Source organism: Bombina bombina, chromosome 1, assembly GCF_027579735.1.
Source record: "Bombina bombina isolate aBomBom1 chromosome 1, aBomBom1.pri, whole genome shotgun sequence".
NCBI classification, from domain to species: Eukaryota; Metazoa; Chordata; class Amphibia; order Anura; family Bombinatoridae; genus Bombina; species Bombina bombina.
Window position 1 is genome coordinate 399023519 of NC_069499.1, and position 20986 is coordinate 399044504.

General features: G+C 42.5%; 1 protein-coding gene across 1 annotated transcript in view; it reads right to left on the reverse strand.

Moving 5' to 3' along the window:
* STAM2 (signal transducing adaptor molecule 2) overlaps positions 1-20986 on the reverse strand; it is a 315996-nt gene that overhangs the window by 188157 nt on the left and 106853 nt on the right. Inside the window, exon 2 of the mRNA XM_053698304.1 lies at positions 18229-18313. Within this exon, the coding sequence (XP_053554279.1) occupies positions 18229-18313 (85 nt within the window). The remainder of the gene's footprint in view (positions 1-18228; positions 18314-20986) is intronic.

The window sequence follows — 20986 nt, forward strand, 5'->3', positions numbered from 1 at the left end:
TTTTTACTTTTTACTATTATTCCTACAACTCTATGGTGATGGCCAGGTGGAGGCCTTTAGACCCCCTATGTTTTGTTATATATAGATCATAGCGAGACCTCAATCGGGGGTTGATGTTTATGCTTGGGTTACTATGACAACCAGGTAGTCGGATGAGCAGTGGTTTGCCATAATGTTACGGCAAGATTTTGGTATGGTTTGGGTTTGATAGTTTAACTTTGTATTATTATTTTTGGTAGGATGATAAGGTAGTGCGTTCTCGGGCATTACAATGGTTAACGGCATTAGGGCGATGTGGTTAAGCTTGGCTACCACTGTACGTGGTTGTGTATATTGGTTGCCAGGACAACCGCCGGAGCTGGTATGCGTCGCGGCGTGACGTTTGTTGGTTACGGATTTTGACAGACGCGGTAAGGTTGCGATACACGGAAATATTTACTTGTGTCACCAAGGCAACCGTTCATATTGCTGTTGTGGGTGACGGCTTGACGTATCTATCTGTGTCTAGTTAGCCAATTAGAACTCTTGTGGTCTCCATAATGATTGACCAATAATATGGAACAGGGCGTGACTACCGATGACGAATCGGCTTGGCCTATCTAAACACGGGGGTATGTCATATTCCACCTATCAGGCACTTTGTTGTTTTTATTTTTATTAGATGTCCGATATAGATTTTTTATCAGTTTCAGTAGATCGGTCATGTCATGGGGGCTATCAGATAGATTTGTAGTTTGTTCACACAGGATCACCCATAAGTTTATATACATTTACATATTTAAAACATTATTCACTATATCTTACCCTAATTATAGGGACCTATGCTTGTTTTGCACACAGCACATTCTCATTGGCAGTTCACCTAGGGGAGTGTTGTATGGGTCTATAAATGTTTGGTTTTTTCACTTGTTGTTTGTCAGAGGAAGGGACACTGTTGGTTCCGAAACGTCACAATAAATTTTATTTGATGAAAATTGCTGTCTACAGTCCAGTGAGTGCTTTCTACTTTTCGCTTTTACATACCTGGCTACAGCACCCTGGCAAGTTGTAGTGTGTTGGTGAGAGTGCATATACTACAATACATCTATCTATCTATCTATCTATATATATATATATATATATATATATATATATATATTAAAATTAAAATATTCATATATTAAGAGTAACAAAAATTGCTATAACAATATCTATGCTGCAATATTGGGCCCATAGTGATATGACTAAAGCCGGCTGAGGAGGTTCAATATTAATTCATACCCCTTTACAGATAAACGGCTAGTCATTACCCCAAAAACTCTCCCATCATTTAAAACGACCACCCCAAAAGAGCCCTGAGGAAGTCCCTGTCAGTCAAGGGGATGAAACGCACGTAGGCAGCGGCAGCAGCTGATCTCTCCGATGAGACGCCTACTTGTGGGATTCGTTATTACCTACCTTGAAACTCCACAGAGTTTGTTTGTTGGAAGCAATTTGCACTTGATGCAGCAGTGATTTATGGAATCATCATTTGATCACATCTAAGATTGTGAGTGTTTGGATTATTACTCCTATAAGGCAGTGGAACTTAATACTTTCTACCGCGTAACAAGTGGATGCCTGGACATTTCACAATTTCACAGTCACCTGGAAGGACTGATTACCAGCTCTCTCAATGAGAGTTTTTTCTGATGTTTGGAAAAACATAATTTATGCTTACCTGATAAATTTATTTCTCTTGTAGTGTATCCAGTCCACGGATCATCCATTACTTGTGGGATATTCTCCTTCCCAACAGGAAGTTGCAAGAGGATCACCCACAGCAGAGCTGCTATATAGCTCCTCCCCTCACTGACATATCCAGTCATTCGACCGAAACAAGCCGAGAAAGGAGAAACCATAGGGTGCAGTGGTGACTGTAGTTTAATTAAAATTTAGACCTGCCTGAAAAGGACAGGGCGGGCCGTGGACTGGATACACTACAAGAGAAATAAATTTATCAGGTAAGCATAAATTATGTTTTCTCTTGTTAAGTGTATCCAGTCCACGGATCATCCATTACTTGTGGGATACCAATACCAAAGCTTAAGTACACGGATGATGGGAGGGACAAGGCAGGAACTTAAACGGAAGGAACCACTGCCTGTAGAACCTCCCAAAAACAGCCTCCGAAGAAGCAAAAGTATCAAATTTGTAAAATTTGGAAAAAGTATGAAGGGAAGACCAAGTTGCAGCCTTGCAAATCTGTTCAACAGAGGCCTCATTTTTAAAGGCCCAGGTGAAAGCCACAGCTCTAGTAGAATGAGCTGTAATCCTTTCAGGAGGCTGCTGTCCAGCAGTCTCATAGGCTAAACGGATTATACTCCGAAGCCAAAAAGAAAGAGAGGTTGCCGAGGCCTTCTGACCTCTCCTCTGTCCAGAGTAAACAACAAACAGGTTAGATGTTAGGCGAAAATCTTTAGTAGCCTGTAAGTAAAACTTCAAGGCACGGACTACGTCCAAATTATGCAAGAGACGTTCCTTCTTTGAAGAAGGATTAGGACATAATGATGGAACAACAATCTCTTGATTGATATTCTTGTTAGAAACCACCTTAGGTAAAAACCCAGGTTTTGTACGCAGAACAACTTTATCTGAATGAAAGATCAGATAAGGAAAATCACAATGTAAGGCAGATAACTCAGAGACTCTTCAAGCCGAGGAAATAGCCATCAGAAAAAGAACTTTCCATGAAAGAAGTTTGATATCAATAAAATGAAGGGGTTCAAACGGAACCCCTTGAAGAACTTTAAGAAACAAGTTTAAGCTCCATGGAGGAGTAACAGGTTTAAACACAGGCTTAATTCTAACTAAAGCCTGACAAAATGCCTGAACGTCTGGAACTTCTGCCAGACGCTTGTGTAAAAGAATAGACAGAGCAGAAACTGTCCCTTTAAAGAACTAGCTGATAATCCTTTGTCCAAACCCTCTTGGAGGAAGGACAATATCCTAGGAATCCTAACCCTACTCCATGAGTAATTCTTGGATTCACCCCAATGAAGATATTTACGCCATATCTTGTGGTAAATTTTCCTGGTGACAGGCATTAGTGTCTGTATTAAGGTATCAATTACTGACTCGGAGAAGCCACGCTTTGATAGGATCAAGCGTTCAATCTCCATGCAGTCAGTCTCAGAGAAAGTAGATTCGGATGATTGAAAGGACCTTGTATTAGAAGGTCTTGTCTCAGAGGCAGAGTCCATGGTGGAAAGGATGACATGTCCACTAGGTCTGCATACCAGGTCCTGCGTGGCCACGCAGGCGCTATCAATATCACCGATGCTCTTTCCTGTTTGATTTTGGCAATCAGACGAGGGAGCAGAGGAAACGGTGGAAACACATAAGCCAGGTTGAAGAACCAAGGCTCTGCTAGAGCATCTATCAGTGCCGCTTCTGGGTCCCTGGACCTGGATCCGTAACAAGGAAGCTTGGCGTTCTGGCGAAACGCCATGAGATCCAATTCTGGTTTGCCCCAACGGAGAACCAATTGAGCAAACACCTCCGGATGGAGTTCCCATTCCCCCGGATGAAAAGTCTGACGACTTAGAAAATCCGCCTCCCAGTTCTCTACACCTGGGATATGGATCGCTGACAGGTGGCAAGAGTGAGTCTCTGCCCAGCGAATTATCTTGGAGACTTCTGACATCGCTAGGGAACTCCTGGTTCCCCCTTGATGGTTGATGTAAGCCACAGTCGTGATGTTGTCCGACTGAAATCTGATGAACCTCAGTGTTGCTAGCTGAGGCCAAGCCAGAAGAGCACTGAATATTGCTCTTAACTCCAGAATATTTATTGGGAGGAGTTTCTCCTCCTGAGTCTATGAACCCTGAGCCTTCAGGGAGTTCCAGACTGCACCCCAACCTAGAAGGCTGGCACCTGTTGTTACAATTGTCCAATCTGGTCTGCGAAAGGTCATACCCTTGGACAGATGGGCCCGAGATAACCACCAGAGAAGAGAATCTCTGGTTTCCTGATCCAGATTTAGTAGAGGGGACAAATCTGTGTAATCCCCATTCCACTGACTGAACATGCATAATTGCAGCGGTCTGAGATGCAGGCGCGCGAATGGCACTATGTCCATCGCCGCTACCATTAAGCCGATTACTTCCATGCACTGAGCCACCGTGGGGCGCGGAATGGAGTGAAGAACACGGCAAGCATTTAGAAGTTTTGATAACCTGGACTCCGTCAGGTAAATTTTCATTTCGACAGAATCTATTAGAGTCCCTAGGAAGGAAACCCTGGTGAGAGGAGATAGAGAACTCTTTTCTTCGTTCACTTTCCACCCATGCAACCTCAGGAATGCCAGAACTATCTCTGTATGAGATTTGGCAATTTGAAAGCTTGACGCCTGTATCAGGATATCGTCCAGGTAAGGAGCCCCCGCTATGCCTCGCGGTCTTAGGACCGCCAGAAGTGAGCCCAGAACCTTTGTAAAAATTCTTGGGGCTGTAGCCAACCCGAATGGAAGAACTACAAATTGGTAATACCTGTCTAGAAAGGCAAACCTCAGGAACTGATGATGATTCTTGTGAATCGGAATGTGAAGGTAGGCATCCTTTAAGTCCACTGTGGTCATGTACTGACCCTCTTGGATCATGGGTAAAATGGTTTGAATAGTTTCCATCTTGAATGACGGAACTCTGAGGAATTTGTTTAGGATCTTTAAATCCAAAATTAGTCTGAAGGTTCCCTCTTTTTTGGGAACCACAAACAGATTTGAATAAAACCCCTGTCCTTGTTCCGTCCGCGGAACTGGATGGATCACTCCCATTACAAGGAGATCTTGTACGCAGCTTAGGAATGCCTCTTTCTTTATCTGGTTTGCAGATAATCTTGAAAGGTGAAATCTCCCTTGTGGAGGAGAAGCTTTGAAGTCCAGAAGATATCCCTGAGATATGATCTCCAACGCCCAGGGATCCTGAACATCTCTTGCCCACGCCTGGGCGAAGAGAGAGTCTGCCCCCTACTAGATCCGTTGTCGGATAGGGGGCCTCTCCTTCATGCTGTCTTAGAGGCAGCAGCAGGCTTTCTGGCCTGCTTGCCCTTGTTCCAGGCCTGTTTGGATTGAGCAAAAGTTCTCTCTTGTTTTGAAGCAGAGGAAGTTGATGCTGCACCTGCCTTGAAATTTCGAAAGGCACGAAAATTAGACTGTTTGGCCTTTGATTTGGCCCTGTCCTGAGGAAGGGTATGACCCTTACCTCCAGTAATGTCAGCAATAATTTCTTTTAAACCAGGCCCAAATAAGGTCTGCCCCTTGAAAGGAATGCTGAGTAATTTAGACTTTGAAGTCACATCAGCTGACCAGGATTTGTGCCATAGCGCCCTACGCGCCTGGATGGCGAATCCAGAATTCTTAGCCGTTAGTTTAGTCAAATGAACAATAGCATCAGAAACAAATGAGTTAGCTAGCTTAAGAGTTCTAAGCTTGTCAACAATTTCAGTCAATGGAGCTGTATGGATGGCCTCTTCCAGGGCCTCAAACCAGAATGCCGCCGCAGCAGTGACAGGCGCAATGAATGCAAGGGGCTGTAAAATAAAACCTTGTTGAATAAACATTTTCTTAAGGTAACCCTCTAATTTTTTATCCATTGGATCTGAAAAAGCACAACTGTCCTCAACCAGGATAGTGGTATGCTTTGCTAAAGTAGAAACTGCTTCCTCCACCTTAGGGACAGTCTGCCATAAGTCCCGTGTAGTGGCATCTATTGGAAACATTTTTCTAAATATAGGAGGTGGGGAAAAGGGCACACCGGGCCTATCCCACTCCTTACTAATAATTTCTGTAAGCCTTTTAGGTATTGGAAAAACATCAGTACTCACCGGCACTGCATAGTATTTATCCAGCCTACACAATTTCTCTGGCACTGCAATTGTGTCACAGTCATTCAGAGCAGCTAATACCTCCCTAAGCAATACAAGGAGGTTCTCAAGCTTAAATTTAAAATTAGAAATCTCTGAATCAGGTCTCCCCGATTCAGAGACGTCACCCACAGACTGAAGCTCTCCGTCCTCAGGTTCTGCATATTGTGACGCAGTATCAGACATGGCTCTTACAGCATCTACGCGCTCTGTATCTCGTCTAACCCCAGAGCTATCGCGCTTACCTCTCAATTCAGGCAATTTGGATAATACCTCTGACAGGGTATTATTCATGATTGCAGCCATGTCCTGCAAAGTAATCGCTATGGGCGTCCCTGATGTACTTGGCACCATATTAGCGTGCGTCCCTTGAGCGGGAGGCGAAGGGTCCGACACGTGGGGAGAGTTAGTCGGCATAACTTCCCCCTCGACAGACTCCTCTGGTGACAATTCTTTTATAGATAAAGACTGATCTTTACTGTTTAAGGTGAAATCAATACATTTAGTACACATTCTCCTATGGGGCTCCACCATGGCTTTTAAACATAATGAACAAGTATCCTCTGTTTCAGACATGTTTGTATAGACTAGCAATGAGACTTGCAAGTTTGGAAAACACTTTAAAGCAAGTTAACAAGCAATATCAAAAAAACGTTACTGTGCCTTTAAGAGAAACAAATTGACAAAATTTGAAATAACGGTGAAAAAAGGCAGTTACACTAACAAAATTTTTACAGTGTATGTAACAAGTGAGCAGAGCATTGCACCCACTTGCAAATGGATGATTAAACCCTTAATAACAAAAACAGAATAATAAATGACAAAAACGTTTTTTAAACACAGTCACAACAACTGCCACAGTCTACTGTGATTGTTACCCTCCTCAAACACGACTTTGAAGCCTTTTGAGCCCTTCAGAGATGTCCTGTATCATGCAGAGGGAAGCTGAATGTCTCTGTCAGTATTTTTATCTGCACAGAAAAGCACTAAAATAGGCCCTACCCACTCATATTGCAACAGTGGAAAGCCTGTTACTAGGCAAAAATCAAGCCAGCCATGTGGAAAAAAAACTAGGCCCCAATAAGTTTCGTCACCAAACATATATAAAAACGATTAACATGCCAGGAAACGTTTTATAACATAATTTATGCTTACCTGATAAATTTATTTCTCTTGTAGTGTGTTCAGTCCACGGGTCATCCATTACTTATGGGATATATTCTCCTTCCCAACAGGAAGTTGCAAGAGGATCACCCAAGCAGAGCTGCTATATAGCTCCTCCCCTCACATGTCATATCCAGTCATTCGACCGAAACAAGACGAGAAAGGAGAAACTATAAGGTGCAGTGGTGACTGGAGTTATATAATTTTAAAATTTAGAACCTGCCTTAAAAAGACAGGGCGGGCCGTGGACTGAACACACTACAAGAGAAATAAATTTATCAGGTAAGCATAAATTATGTTTTCTCTTGTTAAGTGTGTTCAGTCCACGGGTCATCCATTACTTATGGGATACCCATACCAAAGCTAAGTACATGGATGAAGGGAGGGACAAGGCAGAAACATTAAACAGAAGGAACCACTGCCTGTAGAACCTGTCCCCCAAAACCAGCCTCCGAAGAAGCGAAAGTGTCAAATTTGTAAACTTTGGAAAAAGTATGAAGTGAAGACCAAGTTGCAGCCTTGCAAATCTGTTCAACAGAGGCCTCATTCTTAAAGGCCCAGGTGGAAGCCACAGCTCTAGTGGAATGAGCTGTAATTCTTTCAGGAGGCTGCTGTCCAGCAGTCTCATAGGCTAAACGTATTATGCTACGAAGCCAAAAAGAGAGAGAGGTAGCCGAAGCCTTTTGACCTCTCCTCTGTCCAGAGTAAACGACAAACAGAGAAGAAGTTTGTCTAAAATCTTTAGTTGCCTGTAAGTAGAACTTCAGAGCACAGACCACGTCCAAATTATGCAAAAGACGTTCCTTCTTAGAAGGAGGATTAGGACATAATGATGGAACGACAATCTCTTGATTGATATTCCTGTTAGAAACAACCTTAGGCAAAAACCCAGGTTTAGTACGCAGTACTACCTTGTCTGAATGAAAGATCAGATAAGGAGAATCAAAATGTAAGGCAGATAACTCAGAGACTCTTCGAGCCGAGGAAATAGCCATCAAAAACAAAACTTTCCAAGATAAAAGCTTAATATCAATGGAATGAAGGGGTTCAAACGGAACACCCTGAAGAACATTAAGAACCAAGTTTAAGCTCCACAGAGGAGCAACAGCTTTAAACACAGGCTTAATTCTAGCCAAAGCCTGACAAAAGGCCTGGACGTCTGGATTCTCTGCCAGACGTTTGTGTAAAAGAATAGACAGAGCTGAAATCTGTCCCTTTAGCGAACTAGCGGATAAACCCTTTTCTAAACCCTCTTGTAGAAAAGCCAATATCCTAGGAATCCTAACCTTACTCCATGAGTAACTCTTGGATTCGCACCAATATAAATATTTACGCCATATCTTATGGTAAATTTTTCTAGTCACAGGTTTCCGAGCCTGTATTAATGTATCAATAACCGAATCCGAAAACCCAAGCGAGAATCAAGCGTTCAATTTCCAGGCAGTCAGCCTCAGAGAAATTAGGTTTGGATGGTAGAAAGGACCCTGAATTAGAAGGTCCTGCCTCAGAGGAAGAGACCATGGTGGACAGGACGACATGTCCACTAGGTCTGCATACCAGGTCCTGCGTGGCCACGCAGGCGCTATCAGAATCACCGACGCCCTCTCCTGTTTGATCCTGGCAATCAGTTGAGGTAGCAACGGAAATGGTGGAAACACATAAGCTATGTTGAAAACCCAAGGGGCTGCTAATGCATCTACCAGCACCGCTCCCGGGTCCCTGGACCTGGATCCGTTACAAGGAAGCTTCGCGTTTTGGCGAGATGCCATGAGATCCAGATCCGGTTTGCCCCAACGACGAATCAGTTGAGCAAATACCTCCGGGTGAAGTTCCCACTCTCCCGGATGAAAAGTCTGGCGACTTAGGAAATCCGCCTCCCAGTTCTCTACGCCCGGGATGTAAATCGCTGACAGGTGGCAAGAGTGAGACTCTGCCCAGCGAATTATCTTCGAGACTTCCAACATCGCTAGAGAACTCCTGGTTCCCCCTTGATGATTGATGTAAGCCACAGTCGTGATATTGTCCGACTGAAATCTGATGAACCTCAGTTTTGCTAACTGAGGCCAAGCTAGAAGAGCATTGAATATTGCTCTTAATTCTAGAATGTTTATTGGAAGGAGTTTCTCCTCCTGAGTCCACGATCCCTGAGCCTTCAGGGAATTCCAGACTGCTCCCCAGCCTAGAAGGCTGGCATCCGTTGTTACAATCGTCCAATCTGGTCTGCGAAAGGTCATTCCTTTGGACAGATGAACCGGTGACAACCACCAGAGAAGAGAATCTCTGGTCTCCTGGTCCAGATTTAGCAAAGGGGACAGATCTGAGTAATCCCCGTTCCATTGACTGAGCATGCATAGTTGCAGCGGTCTGAGATGCAGGCGCGCAAATGGCACTATGTCCATTGCCGCGACCATTAAGCCGATTACCTCCATGCACTGAGCTACTGACGGGCTTGGAGCAGAATGAAGGACACGGCAAGCCTTGAGAATCTTTGATAACCTGGACTCCGTCAGGTAAATCTTCATCTCTACAGAATCTATAAGAGTCCCTAGAAAAGAAACCCTTGTGAGTGGTAACCGAGAACTCTTTTCCACGTTCACTTTCCACCCATGCGACCTCAGAGATGCTAGAACTATCTCTGTATGAGACTTTGCATTCTGAAAACTTGACGCTTGTATCAGAATGTCGTCTAGGTACGGAGCCATCGCTATGCCTTGTGGTCTTAGTACCGCCAGAAGTGAGCCCAGAACTTTCGTAAAAATTCTCGGGGGCCGTGGCTAACCCGAAGGGAAGAGCCACAAACTGGTAATGCCTGTCTAGAAAGGCAAACCTTAGGTACCGATAATGATCTTTGTGAATCGGTATATGAAGGTAAGCATCCTTTAAGTCCACTGTGGTCATATATTGACCCTCTTGGATCATGGGTAGGATGGTTCGAATGGTTTCCATCTTGAACGATGGTACCCTTAGGAATTTGTTTAAGATCTTTAAGTCCAAGATTGGTCTGAAGGTTCCCTCTTTTTTGGGAACCACAAATAGATTTGAATAAAATCCTTGTCCCTGTTCCGATCGTGGAACTGAGTGAATCACTCCCATGATTAAGAGGTCTTGTACACATTGTAGAAATGCCTCTCTCTTTACTAGGTTTGTCGATAACCTCGAAAGATGGAACCTCCCTTGTGGAGGAGAGGTTTTGAAATCCAGAAGGTATCCCTGAGATATAATCTTTAACGTCCAGGGATCCTGCACATCTCTTGCCCAAGCCTGGGCGAAGAGATAAAGTCTGCCCCCCACTAAATCAGTCACCGGATAGGGGGCCCTGTCTTCATGCTGTCTTAGGGGCGGGAGTAGGCCTGCTTGCCCTTGTTCCATGACTGGTTGCCTTTCCAACCCTGTCTGTAACGAGCAGTAGTTCCTTCCTGTTTCGGAGCGGAGGAAGTCGATGCTGCTCCTGCCTTGAAGTTACGAAAGGCACGAAAATTAGACTGTTTAGCCTTTGGTTTGGCCCTGTCCTGGGGAAGAGCGTGGCCCTTAACTCCCGTAATGTCAGCAATAATTTCCTTCAAGCCGGGCCCGAATAAGGTCTGCCCTTTGAAAGGAATGTTAAGTAGCTTAGACTTGGAAGTTACATCCGCTGACCAGGATTTAAGCCAGAGCGCTTTGCGTGCCTGTATGGCGAATCCGGAATTTTTAGCCGTAAGTTTGGTTAGATGTACTACGGCATCTGAAACAAACGCATTAGCTTGCTTAAGGGTTCTAACTTTGCTCAAAGCCTCATCCAATGGCTCTGTGGGAATCGCCTCTTCCAGAGACTCAAACCAGAATGCCGCTGCAGCCGTGACAGGCGCAATGCATGCAAGAGGCTGCAATATAAAACCCTGTTGAATAAACATTTTCTTAAGATAACCCTCAAATTTTTTATCCATTGGATCTGAGAAAGCACAGCTATCCTCCACCGGGATAGTGGTACGCTTGGCTAACGTAGAAACTGCTCCCTCCACCTTAGGGACCGTCTGCCATAAGTCTTGTGTGGTGGCGTCTATAGGGAACATTTTTCTAAATATCGGGGGAGGGATAAAAGGCACACCGGGTCTATCCCACTCCTTACTAATAATTTCTGTAAGTCTTTTTGGTATAGGAAAGACGTCAGTACACACCGGTACCGCATAGTATCTATCCGACCTACACAATTTCTCTGGAATTGCCACCGTGTCGCAATCATTCAGAGCCGCTAATACCTCCCCTAGTAACACACGGAGGTTCTCAAGCTTAAATTTAAAATTTGAAATTTCTGAATCCGGTCTCCCCGGATCAGAACCGTCACCGACAGAATGAAGCTCACCGTCCTCAGGTTCTGCAAATTGTGACGCAGTATCAGACATGGCTCTCGTGTCATCAGCGCGCTCTGTCCTTAACCCAGAGCTATCGCGTTTGCCCCTTAATTCGGGCATATTATATAATACTTCTTTCATAACATTAGCCATATCATGTAAAGTGATTTGTAAGGGCCTAGATGTACTTGGCGTCTCAATCCTACGCATCTCCCGAGCAGGAGACGCAGGTACGGACACGTGAGGAGAGTTAGGCGGCATAACTTCCCCCTCGTTGTCTGGTGATAGTTTCTTTATCGGTACAGATTGACTTTTATTCAAAGCAATATCAATACAATTGGTACACATCGTTCTATTGGGCTCCACATTGGCTTTTGAACATGATGAACAAACAGTTTCCTCTGAATCAGACATGTTTAAACAGACTTAGCAAAGAAACTAGCAAGCTTGGAAATCACTTTCAATAAGTTTACAAGCAATATAAAAAACACTGCAGCGCTTCAAAAATACAGATATAATTAAACAATTCTTAACAAGAAGTGTATTATTAGCAGAGGATTGCACCCATTAGCAAGAGGATGATTAAACCCTCAATACCCAAAACGGATAAAACAGATATCAATTAAGATTTAACGCTTTTAATCACAGTCAAGCACACTGTCACAGATCTGCTGTGACTGATTACCTCCCTCACAAATGAATTTTGCAGACCCCTGAGCTCTCTAGAGACGTCCTGGATCAAGGAGGAAGAAGCAGAAAGACTGTGCTAGAATTTTAACTGCGCAACAAGGCGCTAAAACAAGGTCCCTCCCACTCCTATCACAACAGTGGGAGCCCTGATATAACGGTTTCCATGCAGAAAAATATGTTAGCCATGTGGAAAAAAAATCATGCCCAAAGAGATTTATCACCAAAGTACCTCACAAAAACGAATAACATGCCAGTAAACGTTTTATTAAAAAACAACATTTTCCAATGTCATGCAAAGTTATCACTAAGCCTGCTACCAGTCGCTACCACTGCAGATAAGGCTTAAGTATTATTTCAGTTTTAACAGTATTTTCTCAGTCAAATTCTAGTCCCTAGAAAATAACTCGACTGCGCATACATTTATCATCCTGATACCAGTTGCCACTACTGCATTTAAGGCTGTACTTACATCATACGGTAACAGCAGTATTTTCTTAGTCAATTCCATTCCCAGAAAATAAAGTACTGCACATACCTCATTTGCGGAGGACCCCGCATGCTATCCCCAGTTTCTGAAGTTACCCCACTCCTCAGAATGTCGAGAACAGCCAGTGGATCTTAGTTACGCCTGCTAAGATCATAGAAAAAAACGCAGGCAGTTTCTTCTTCCAAATACTGCCTGAGATAGAAAAACAGCACACTCCGGTGCCATTTAATATAACAAACTTTTGATTGAAGAATAGATAAGTAAAAACTCCAGCTCCTCTCGCGACCTCCTTCTTTGTTGAGGGTTGCAAGAGAATGACTGGATATGACATGTGAGGGGAGGAGCTATATAGCAGCTCTGCTTGGGTGATCCTCTTGCAACTTCATGATGGGAAGGAGAATATATCCCATAAGTAATGGATGACCCGTGGACTGAACACGCTTAACAAGAGAAATTACACTTTTATAAGAGTATGTATCTCTGTTAATAAGCCTGATACCAGTCGCTATTAAATCACTGCATTTAAGGCTTAACTTACATTAATCCGGTATCAGCAGCATTTTTCTAGCAAATTCCATCCCTAGAAATATGTTAACTGCACATACCTTATTACAGGAAAACCTGCACGCTATTCCCCCTCTGAAGTTACCTCACTCCTCAGAATATGTGAGAACAGCAATGGATCTTAGTTACTTCTGCTAAGATCATAGAAATCACAGGCAGATTCTTCTTCTAATGCTGCCTGAAATGAAACAGTACACTCCGGTACCATTTAAAAATAACAAACTTTTGATTGAAGTTAAAAAACTAACTAATACACCACTCTCCTCTTACTACGTCCATCTTTGTTGAGAGTTGCAAGAGAATGACTGGATATGGCAGTGAGGGGAGGAGCTATATAGCAGCTCTGCTGTGGGTGATCCTCTTGCAACTTCCTGTTGGGAAGGAGAATATTCCACAAGTAATGGATGATCCGTGGACTGGATACACTTAACAAGAGAAATAGCGTTATTTGCATGTTACAGTTTACGCTGTTTGAAATTTTGCCTGTCTGCACTTTAAAGCTTATGCTCATTGCATTTATGTAATACCCGTTTCTAAACACATGGATCCTCTATATATATCTCAAGACAGTATTAACCCTTTAATTTGGGACTGTCCTCTGATTGTGGTGTTGTGTTTAGTCATTGGTATAGTGCTTTGCTGCATCCGTTACTTTCAACTGCAAACAACTGAAGTTTTTTTTTAAATTCTTGTTATTCAAGGAACTCAGGTACAAGACAGAAGCCAGTATTAAAACCAAATAGTTGATGCGAAGTATAAAACAGTAGTTGAAACAAATTTACATTTTGGTAAGCAGATAACCTTACACAAGATTTAATGCAACATATAGAACAGTAGATCCCTTACTTGTACAGTGTATTAAAACCTAATAGTCATATATAGTTCCACTTAAGGCAATATTTGCATAATTATGGGACAAACTTTTATCAATGTATAGTTATAAGCACTTTATGAGTGAGGATGATGATTGTAGCATAAAAAGAAAAATTAAAATATTAAGACATCCCATGTTGAAGTCTCCTGAGCTCCTTAATTTTCCAATAAACAAACACACAAACAAATAAACTAATATAAAACAAAAACATGAACAAGAGAAGAACAACTAAACCCACATCTTGTTGACTAGCCTTATAGTGTGGCAATAAAAGTGTGGTAGAGAATTACAATTGATTCTAAGTGTAAGGTTCTTTCTAGTAGTTAAAAACAAAGAGAGATCATAATCATCTGTTAGCAGAATAACTGAAACAAGATAAAACACAGAGGCGCCAAACATGGCCTAGTACAGCCAGATAACAGAAACTAAAATCCACAAGATAGCGATTGAATACTCACAAAGGAGGTGCACCCATTGGTGCTTATGAAGCAGACTGGAGCCTCTCAGTGGTCCAGCTCACTGGTATACTTCATGAGTCAGATTGTGGTCCTTGATGGTGGTGATTAACAGGTTCCTGAATGAACACAAAAAATGCAAACCATAGCCCAGTAACGTTTAGACAAGCGAGTGGTAAATTGAGCAATCTTACTTACAAGATTCAAAGCACCAGCAGGTGCATATACTGCAGACTAGAACCAAACAGTCGCCCAGTAGACTGATCCCTCCAGATGAGAACAAGATACCTCTCAGGTGCCTTGTTTTTAACAATGTTATATTTATGTTTATCATCACCAATCCACAATGATGATTTTATTATAATGATATGTACTCAGATGATGTCTTTAGTTTCTAGTATGGTCTGCTGAGGTTTTGGTATTTGCACTGAATTATGTCAGAGCTCCAGGTTGCCATACCAACCCTGCAACAGACAGGTGCTAACACTTAATGACCATTAAGGTTTGAACAATCCGATTGGTTAATCAATAGGTTTAGGTTTGTATAAAGCAAGTGTTATCTGAATGTGTTTTAATCATGTTTTAGCCTGAGGAAACAGCTTGTTCTAGCTGAGAAACGCGTCGCTTCTTAATAAAGATTTTTACAGAAATACACTTGCTTTTTGGACACCCTTTTTTATCATTTGTATGCTGCTAACTCTCTGGCACCTGAGAGGTATCTTGTTCTCATCTGGAGGGATCAGTCTACTGGGCGACTGTTTGGTTCCAGTCTGCAGTATATGCACCTGCTGGTGCTTTGAATCTTGTAAGTAAGATTGCTCAATTTACCACTCGCTTGTCTAAACGTTACTGGGCTATGGTTTGCATTTTTTGTGTTCATTCAGGAACCTGTTAATCACCACCATCAAGGACCACAATCTGACTCATGAAGTATACCAGTGAGCTGGACCACTGAGAGGCTCCAGTCTGCTTCATAAGCACCAATGGGTGCACCTCCTTTGTGAGTATTCAATCGCTATCTTGTGGATTTTAGTTTCTGTTATCTGGCTGTACTAGGCCATGTTTGGCGCCTCTGTGTTTTATCTTGTTTCAGTTACCCATCTATCAGGAAGACCATCCTAAGACTGAGAGCTGCCTACCTTGTCTTGGATCCATTTTTCTATTGGGACTGTATCAATATTACCCACTTGGACTTTATGTTGGTACATCTTATAATTTATGTATAAGCATATTTGTATATTCTACTAGTAACTATTTAGGTTTTTGTTATTGCTTCAGCATTTGTTTGTTTGATACGCCTTAGGAGGCGCCCCCTAAGGGTAGTAATACACACTGGTGTGCATTACACCCTCACTTTCCCATTTTCTGTTAGCAGAATAATTCTAGTTTAGCTTTTACCTCTCCATTTCATAGCCATCAGTAGGGGTCGCTAGAGTACTACTATAGATTCTCAACAATGGGCATAGTAATGGGTATATAATTTAAACTAAAAATATAAAGATAAGCTTTTCAAATATTCCAAAAAGACCTAGAAGTGGATGAGCACCAGGGCTATAGAGGCACAAAAATGTTAATACCCTTTTGACATAACAAGCTGAGTATGATATGGTATATGTAGTTTATCCAATTCAGCTTCCAGTTTGTTGCTAGTCGCCATGGCCAATACCAAGTTATTGAGACTTAAAGGGTGAGAGAGAGTACTCTTTTATGTCAGTTTCTGAGGTAGGTGATGTATACTGCCCTGGGGGTGTTTAGAGATTCCAGTAACCTATCGATGTATATCATTTGCAGAGGATTATTAAAGCTATGGTGGGGATCAAAATTCCTCCCTTTGTATGCAGGATGTTATAGCAAAACAAAAAAAAACAAAAACAAAAAAGAGAAATCAAAGGAGGGGAGAGAGGGACAAAAGAAAGAAAACATATATGGCCAACAGGGCCACAGTTGAGACCTAACACAAAGCACCAACGATTGTACTAAAAAAGATACAGCAGTAGTAAAGCACAGTTCCGTTATTCTTACAATGAAAAATTATCAAACCTAACATAAGTCTGAGTATCAAAGTGTGCTGATCAGGATCATGATAGAGTTTATCCAACCCCTACACGCATTAACCAGGAGTACCAGAACTTCCAGACCAGTTGAGGTAGATCAAGAAAGCTGTTCACGCTAGCGGGCCAGTAATCAGTCAGGTGCAGTCTCGGAAGCAATGGGGCAAAGTCCATAACTGATGTTACACCCAAGTTTCGCCACTGACAGTTCAGCACCGAAAAGCAAGGATCCGTGAACTGAGGGGGTTCTATAAACAAAGCCGTATGCTGTTTCACTTCCATAGTCTTAGTAGCGCTACTGAGAGGTACGGTTCTGTGGGTAGTAAGCAAATTGATGCTGATAGTGCATTCCCCAGCCTGCTCTTGAGGAGTTAAGCACTGTTTTGCCCCCACATTTTTCAAGTCCGGTTTGATCAGGGTAGGAGACGGGCCTTCCCTCCCTCCCGTAAAGTGGTCATCCAGGATCTTCACTCCATCACCTGCAAGAACAACCTAAAAAGTTTTGTCCATTGGCGAGGAGTGATAATGTACGGTTTCGGTTCTCAGCCCAGGATCCTGCATATAGTCCTGGAGGGTATTCTTTGATTTAGCTGCGGTGGGGCTGTCAGCTTGGAGACCATCCGCAGAAGCTATGTTAGAGATGCCATTACATAGGAGATCTTGATGTTTACCGCTGATCTCTGTCGGGTAATCGGCTTTGTACAGACCGGGTAGACTCTGTGTCGGCTCCACAACTTCTAAGTTAAATACTGGTCCCCTAGTGTTTCGAGTGTACTGTAGTATATTTTCCATTGATAATAGTAAGTTATCAAACAATGGTAAGAGACTCGCAGTAATGTCAGTGGTAATGTGCGCCATCTTGTCTTTATGATGCGCTGCAGAGTAAATGCCTAACGGCTTTAAAATTCTTATCTGACTCCTCGGCGGCCAGGTGATGAAATTTCCTGATCCACAGAAGTTCCTGGGCACCTAAACTGCCAATGGAGAGATTGATGGCAAAAGATATAGCCACGATTATGCTAAAACTTAGAGATTTTACTTGGAGCTCTATAAAGCCGTGGCCATCTTAACCTGCCGCCAACCGGAAGTCCATCACTGATGGCTATTTTTTGCTTCATGTTTGAGCTAACTACATAGATCCTCACATTATTATCAAGACAATATATCCCTTATATAAATTTTGGGGTTGTTCTCTGATAGAGGTGTTGTAGTTTTTCTTCTTTCTGAAGCCAGTCATTAAGCCTGTTCACATTCACACTTATGTTACATTCCCCAAGAGACGGCTCTCTCTGATATCATGCTTTTCATTTTTAATATTTTTCTTTTTGTTTATATAGTGATACATTGTTAGTGCTTTGAACACATGCTGGTCTTTTCAAGTTTTGTTCTCTGTCTCCACCAGGTTCCACACTTGTTACTTTATAAAGTATACATTTTGTATTCCTATTGATACATTCATATTTCTAGGATCTTTTTATGTGTGGAGAGTGCTGAATTCCCTATCTTTACATAAGGATTACTTATCCTTATTATCTTTCTTTTGGTTTGTATACATAATAGTATTATAGGGTCTGCACCTCTGTCTATATTTATACACATATAATATATAACAGATCATTTTTAAGCAGCTCCCTTACATTTATATTTTTAATAATCTAACATTATTACATTGTATTTCCTATAATCAGCAAGCAAAGAAAGACATAATAGATAAAGTTACAGATCGATGCCTCACCCATTTGGAGTATTTCCAATTTTGTCACAGAGGTCCATAATATGACCCCAATCTTCACTGGTGTTATATTCATTTGTAGCTTTCTCTGAAATGAGACAAAATACAAGTTTGTAACCAACAGATGCAAAACCTAAGTAATTAAAGGAACATGACCCATATTTTTTTCTATCATGATTAAGAGCATGTGATTTTAAACAACTTTGCAATTTACTTCTATTCTCTCATTTGCTTCATTCTCTTTGTATCTTTTGGTGAAAAGTATACCTAGGTAGGCTCAAGAGCCACTGATTGGTGGCTGCACATACATGCCTTATGTTATTGGCTCACCCATGTGCATTGATTTTTCTTCAAAGGATACCATGAGAATGAGAAAATTAGATGATAGATTTAAAAATGGAAAAAAAGATCAAAATTGTATTGTCTATCCAATTATGAATGGGAAAAAAAAACAGAATTTATGCTTACCTGATAAATTACTTTCTCTTGCGGTGTATCCAGTCCACGGATTCATCCTTTACTTGTGGGATATTCTCATTCCCTACAGGAAGTGGCAAAGAGAGCACACAGCAAAGCTGTCCATATAGCTCCCCCTCTAGCTCCACCCCCCATTCATTCGACCAAAGGTTAGGAAGAAAAAGGAGAAACCATAGGGTGCAGTGGTGACTGTAATTTAAACAAAAAATTTTTTACCGGACTTAAATAACAGGGCGGGCCGTGGACTGGATACACCGCAAGAGAAAGTAATTTATCAGGTAAGCATAAATTCTGTTTTCTCTTGCAAGGTGTATCCAGTCCACGGATTCATCCTTTACTTGTGGGATACCAATAACAAAGCTTTAGGACACGGATGAAGGGAGGTATCAAGACAGGTACCTTAAACGGAAGGCACCACTGCTTGCAAAACCTTACTCCCAAAAATAGCCTCCGAAGAAGCAAAAGTATCGAATTTATAAAATTTGGCAAAAGTATGCAGTGAAAACCAAGTCGCTGCCTTACAAATCTGTTCAACAGAAGCCTCATTCTTGAAAGCCCATGTGGAAGCCACTGCTCTGGTAGAATGAGCAGTAATTATTTCAGGAGGCTGCTGGCCAGCAGTCTCATAGGCCAAACTGATGATGCTTTTCAGCCAAAAGGAAAGAGAGGTAGCAGTCGCTTTCTGACCTCTCCTCTTACCAGAATAGATAACAAACAAAGAAGATGTTTGTCTGAAATCCTTAGTTACTTGTAAATAGAACTTTAAAGCACGAACTACATCAAGATTGTGTAATAGACGTTCCTTCTTCGAAGATGGATTAGGACACAGAGAAGGAACAACTATTTCCTGGTTAATATTCTTGTTCGAAACAATTTTTAGGAAGAAAACCAGGCTTGGTACGCAAAACTACCTTATCTGCGTGGAACACCAGGTAAGGTGAATCACACTGTAAGGCAGATAATTCTGAAACTCTTTTAGCAGAAGAGATAGCTATCAAAAAACAAAACATTTCCAAGATAACAACTTAGTATCTATGGAATGTAAAGGTTCAAACGGAACCCCTTGAAGAACTGAAAGAACTAGGTTCAAACTCCATGGCGGAGCCACAGGTTTATAGACAGGCTTGATTCTGACTAAAGCCTGAGCAAACGCTTGAATGTCTGGTACCTCTGCCAGACGCTTGTGTAACAGGATAGACAAAGCAGATATTTGTCCTTTTAAGGAACTAGCTGACAATCCTTTCTCCAATCCTTCTGGAGAAAAAGACAATATCCTGGGAATCCTAATCTTACTCCATGAGTAGCCCTTGGATTCACACCAACAAGGATATTTCCGCCATATCTTATGGTAGATTTTCCTGGTGACAGGCTTTCTAGCCTGAATCAGAGTATCTATATCTGACTCAGAGAACCCCCGCTTTGATAGAATTAAGCGTTCCAATCACCAAGCAGTCAGACGTAGAGTAACTCAAATTTGGATGCTTGAACGGACCCTGTATCAGGAGATCCTGCCTCATTGGCAATATCCATGGTGGGACAGATGACATGTCCACTAGGTCTGCATACCAAGTCCTGCCATGGCCACGCAGGCGCTATCAGAATCACCGAAGCCTTCTCCTGCTTGACTTTTGGCAACCAGACGCGGGAGGAGAGGAAACAGTGGAAAAACATAAGCCAGATTGAAGGACCAAGGCGCTGCTAGAGCATCTATCAATACCAGCCTTGGGATCCCGGGACCAGGACCCGTAGAGAGGAAGTTTGGTGTTCTGACGGGACGCCATCAGATCCAACTCTGGAGTGCCCCATAGCTGAGTCAGCTGGGCAAATACCCTCCGGGTGGAGTTCCCACTCCCCCGGGTAAAAAGTCTGACGACTTAGAAAATCCGCCTCCCAGTTGTCTACTCCTAGGATGTGAATTGCTGAGAGATGGAATTGCTTGAGAGATGGCAGGAGTGATCCTCCGCCCACCTGATTATTTTGGTTACTTTGTTCCCCCCTGATGATTGAGCGTAAGCCACAGTCGTGATGTTGTCCGACTGAAATTTGATGAATTTGGCCGCAGCTAGTTGAGGCCATGCCTGAAGAGCGTTGAATATCGCCCTCAGTTCCAGAATGTTTATCGGGAGAAGAGCTTCTTCCCGAGACCCATAAGCCCTGAGCTTTCAGGGAGTCCAGACCGCACCCCAGCCTAACAGACTGGCGTCGGTCCGTCACAATGATCCACTCTGGTCTGCGGAAACATATTCCCTGAGACAGGTGATCCTGAGACAACCACCAGAGAAGA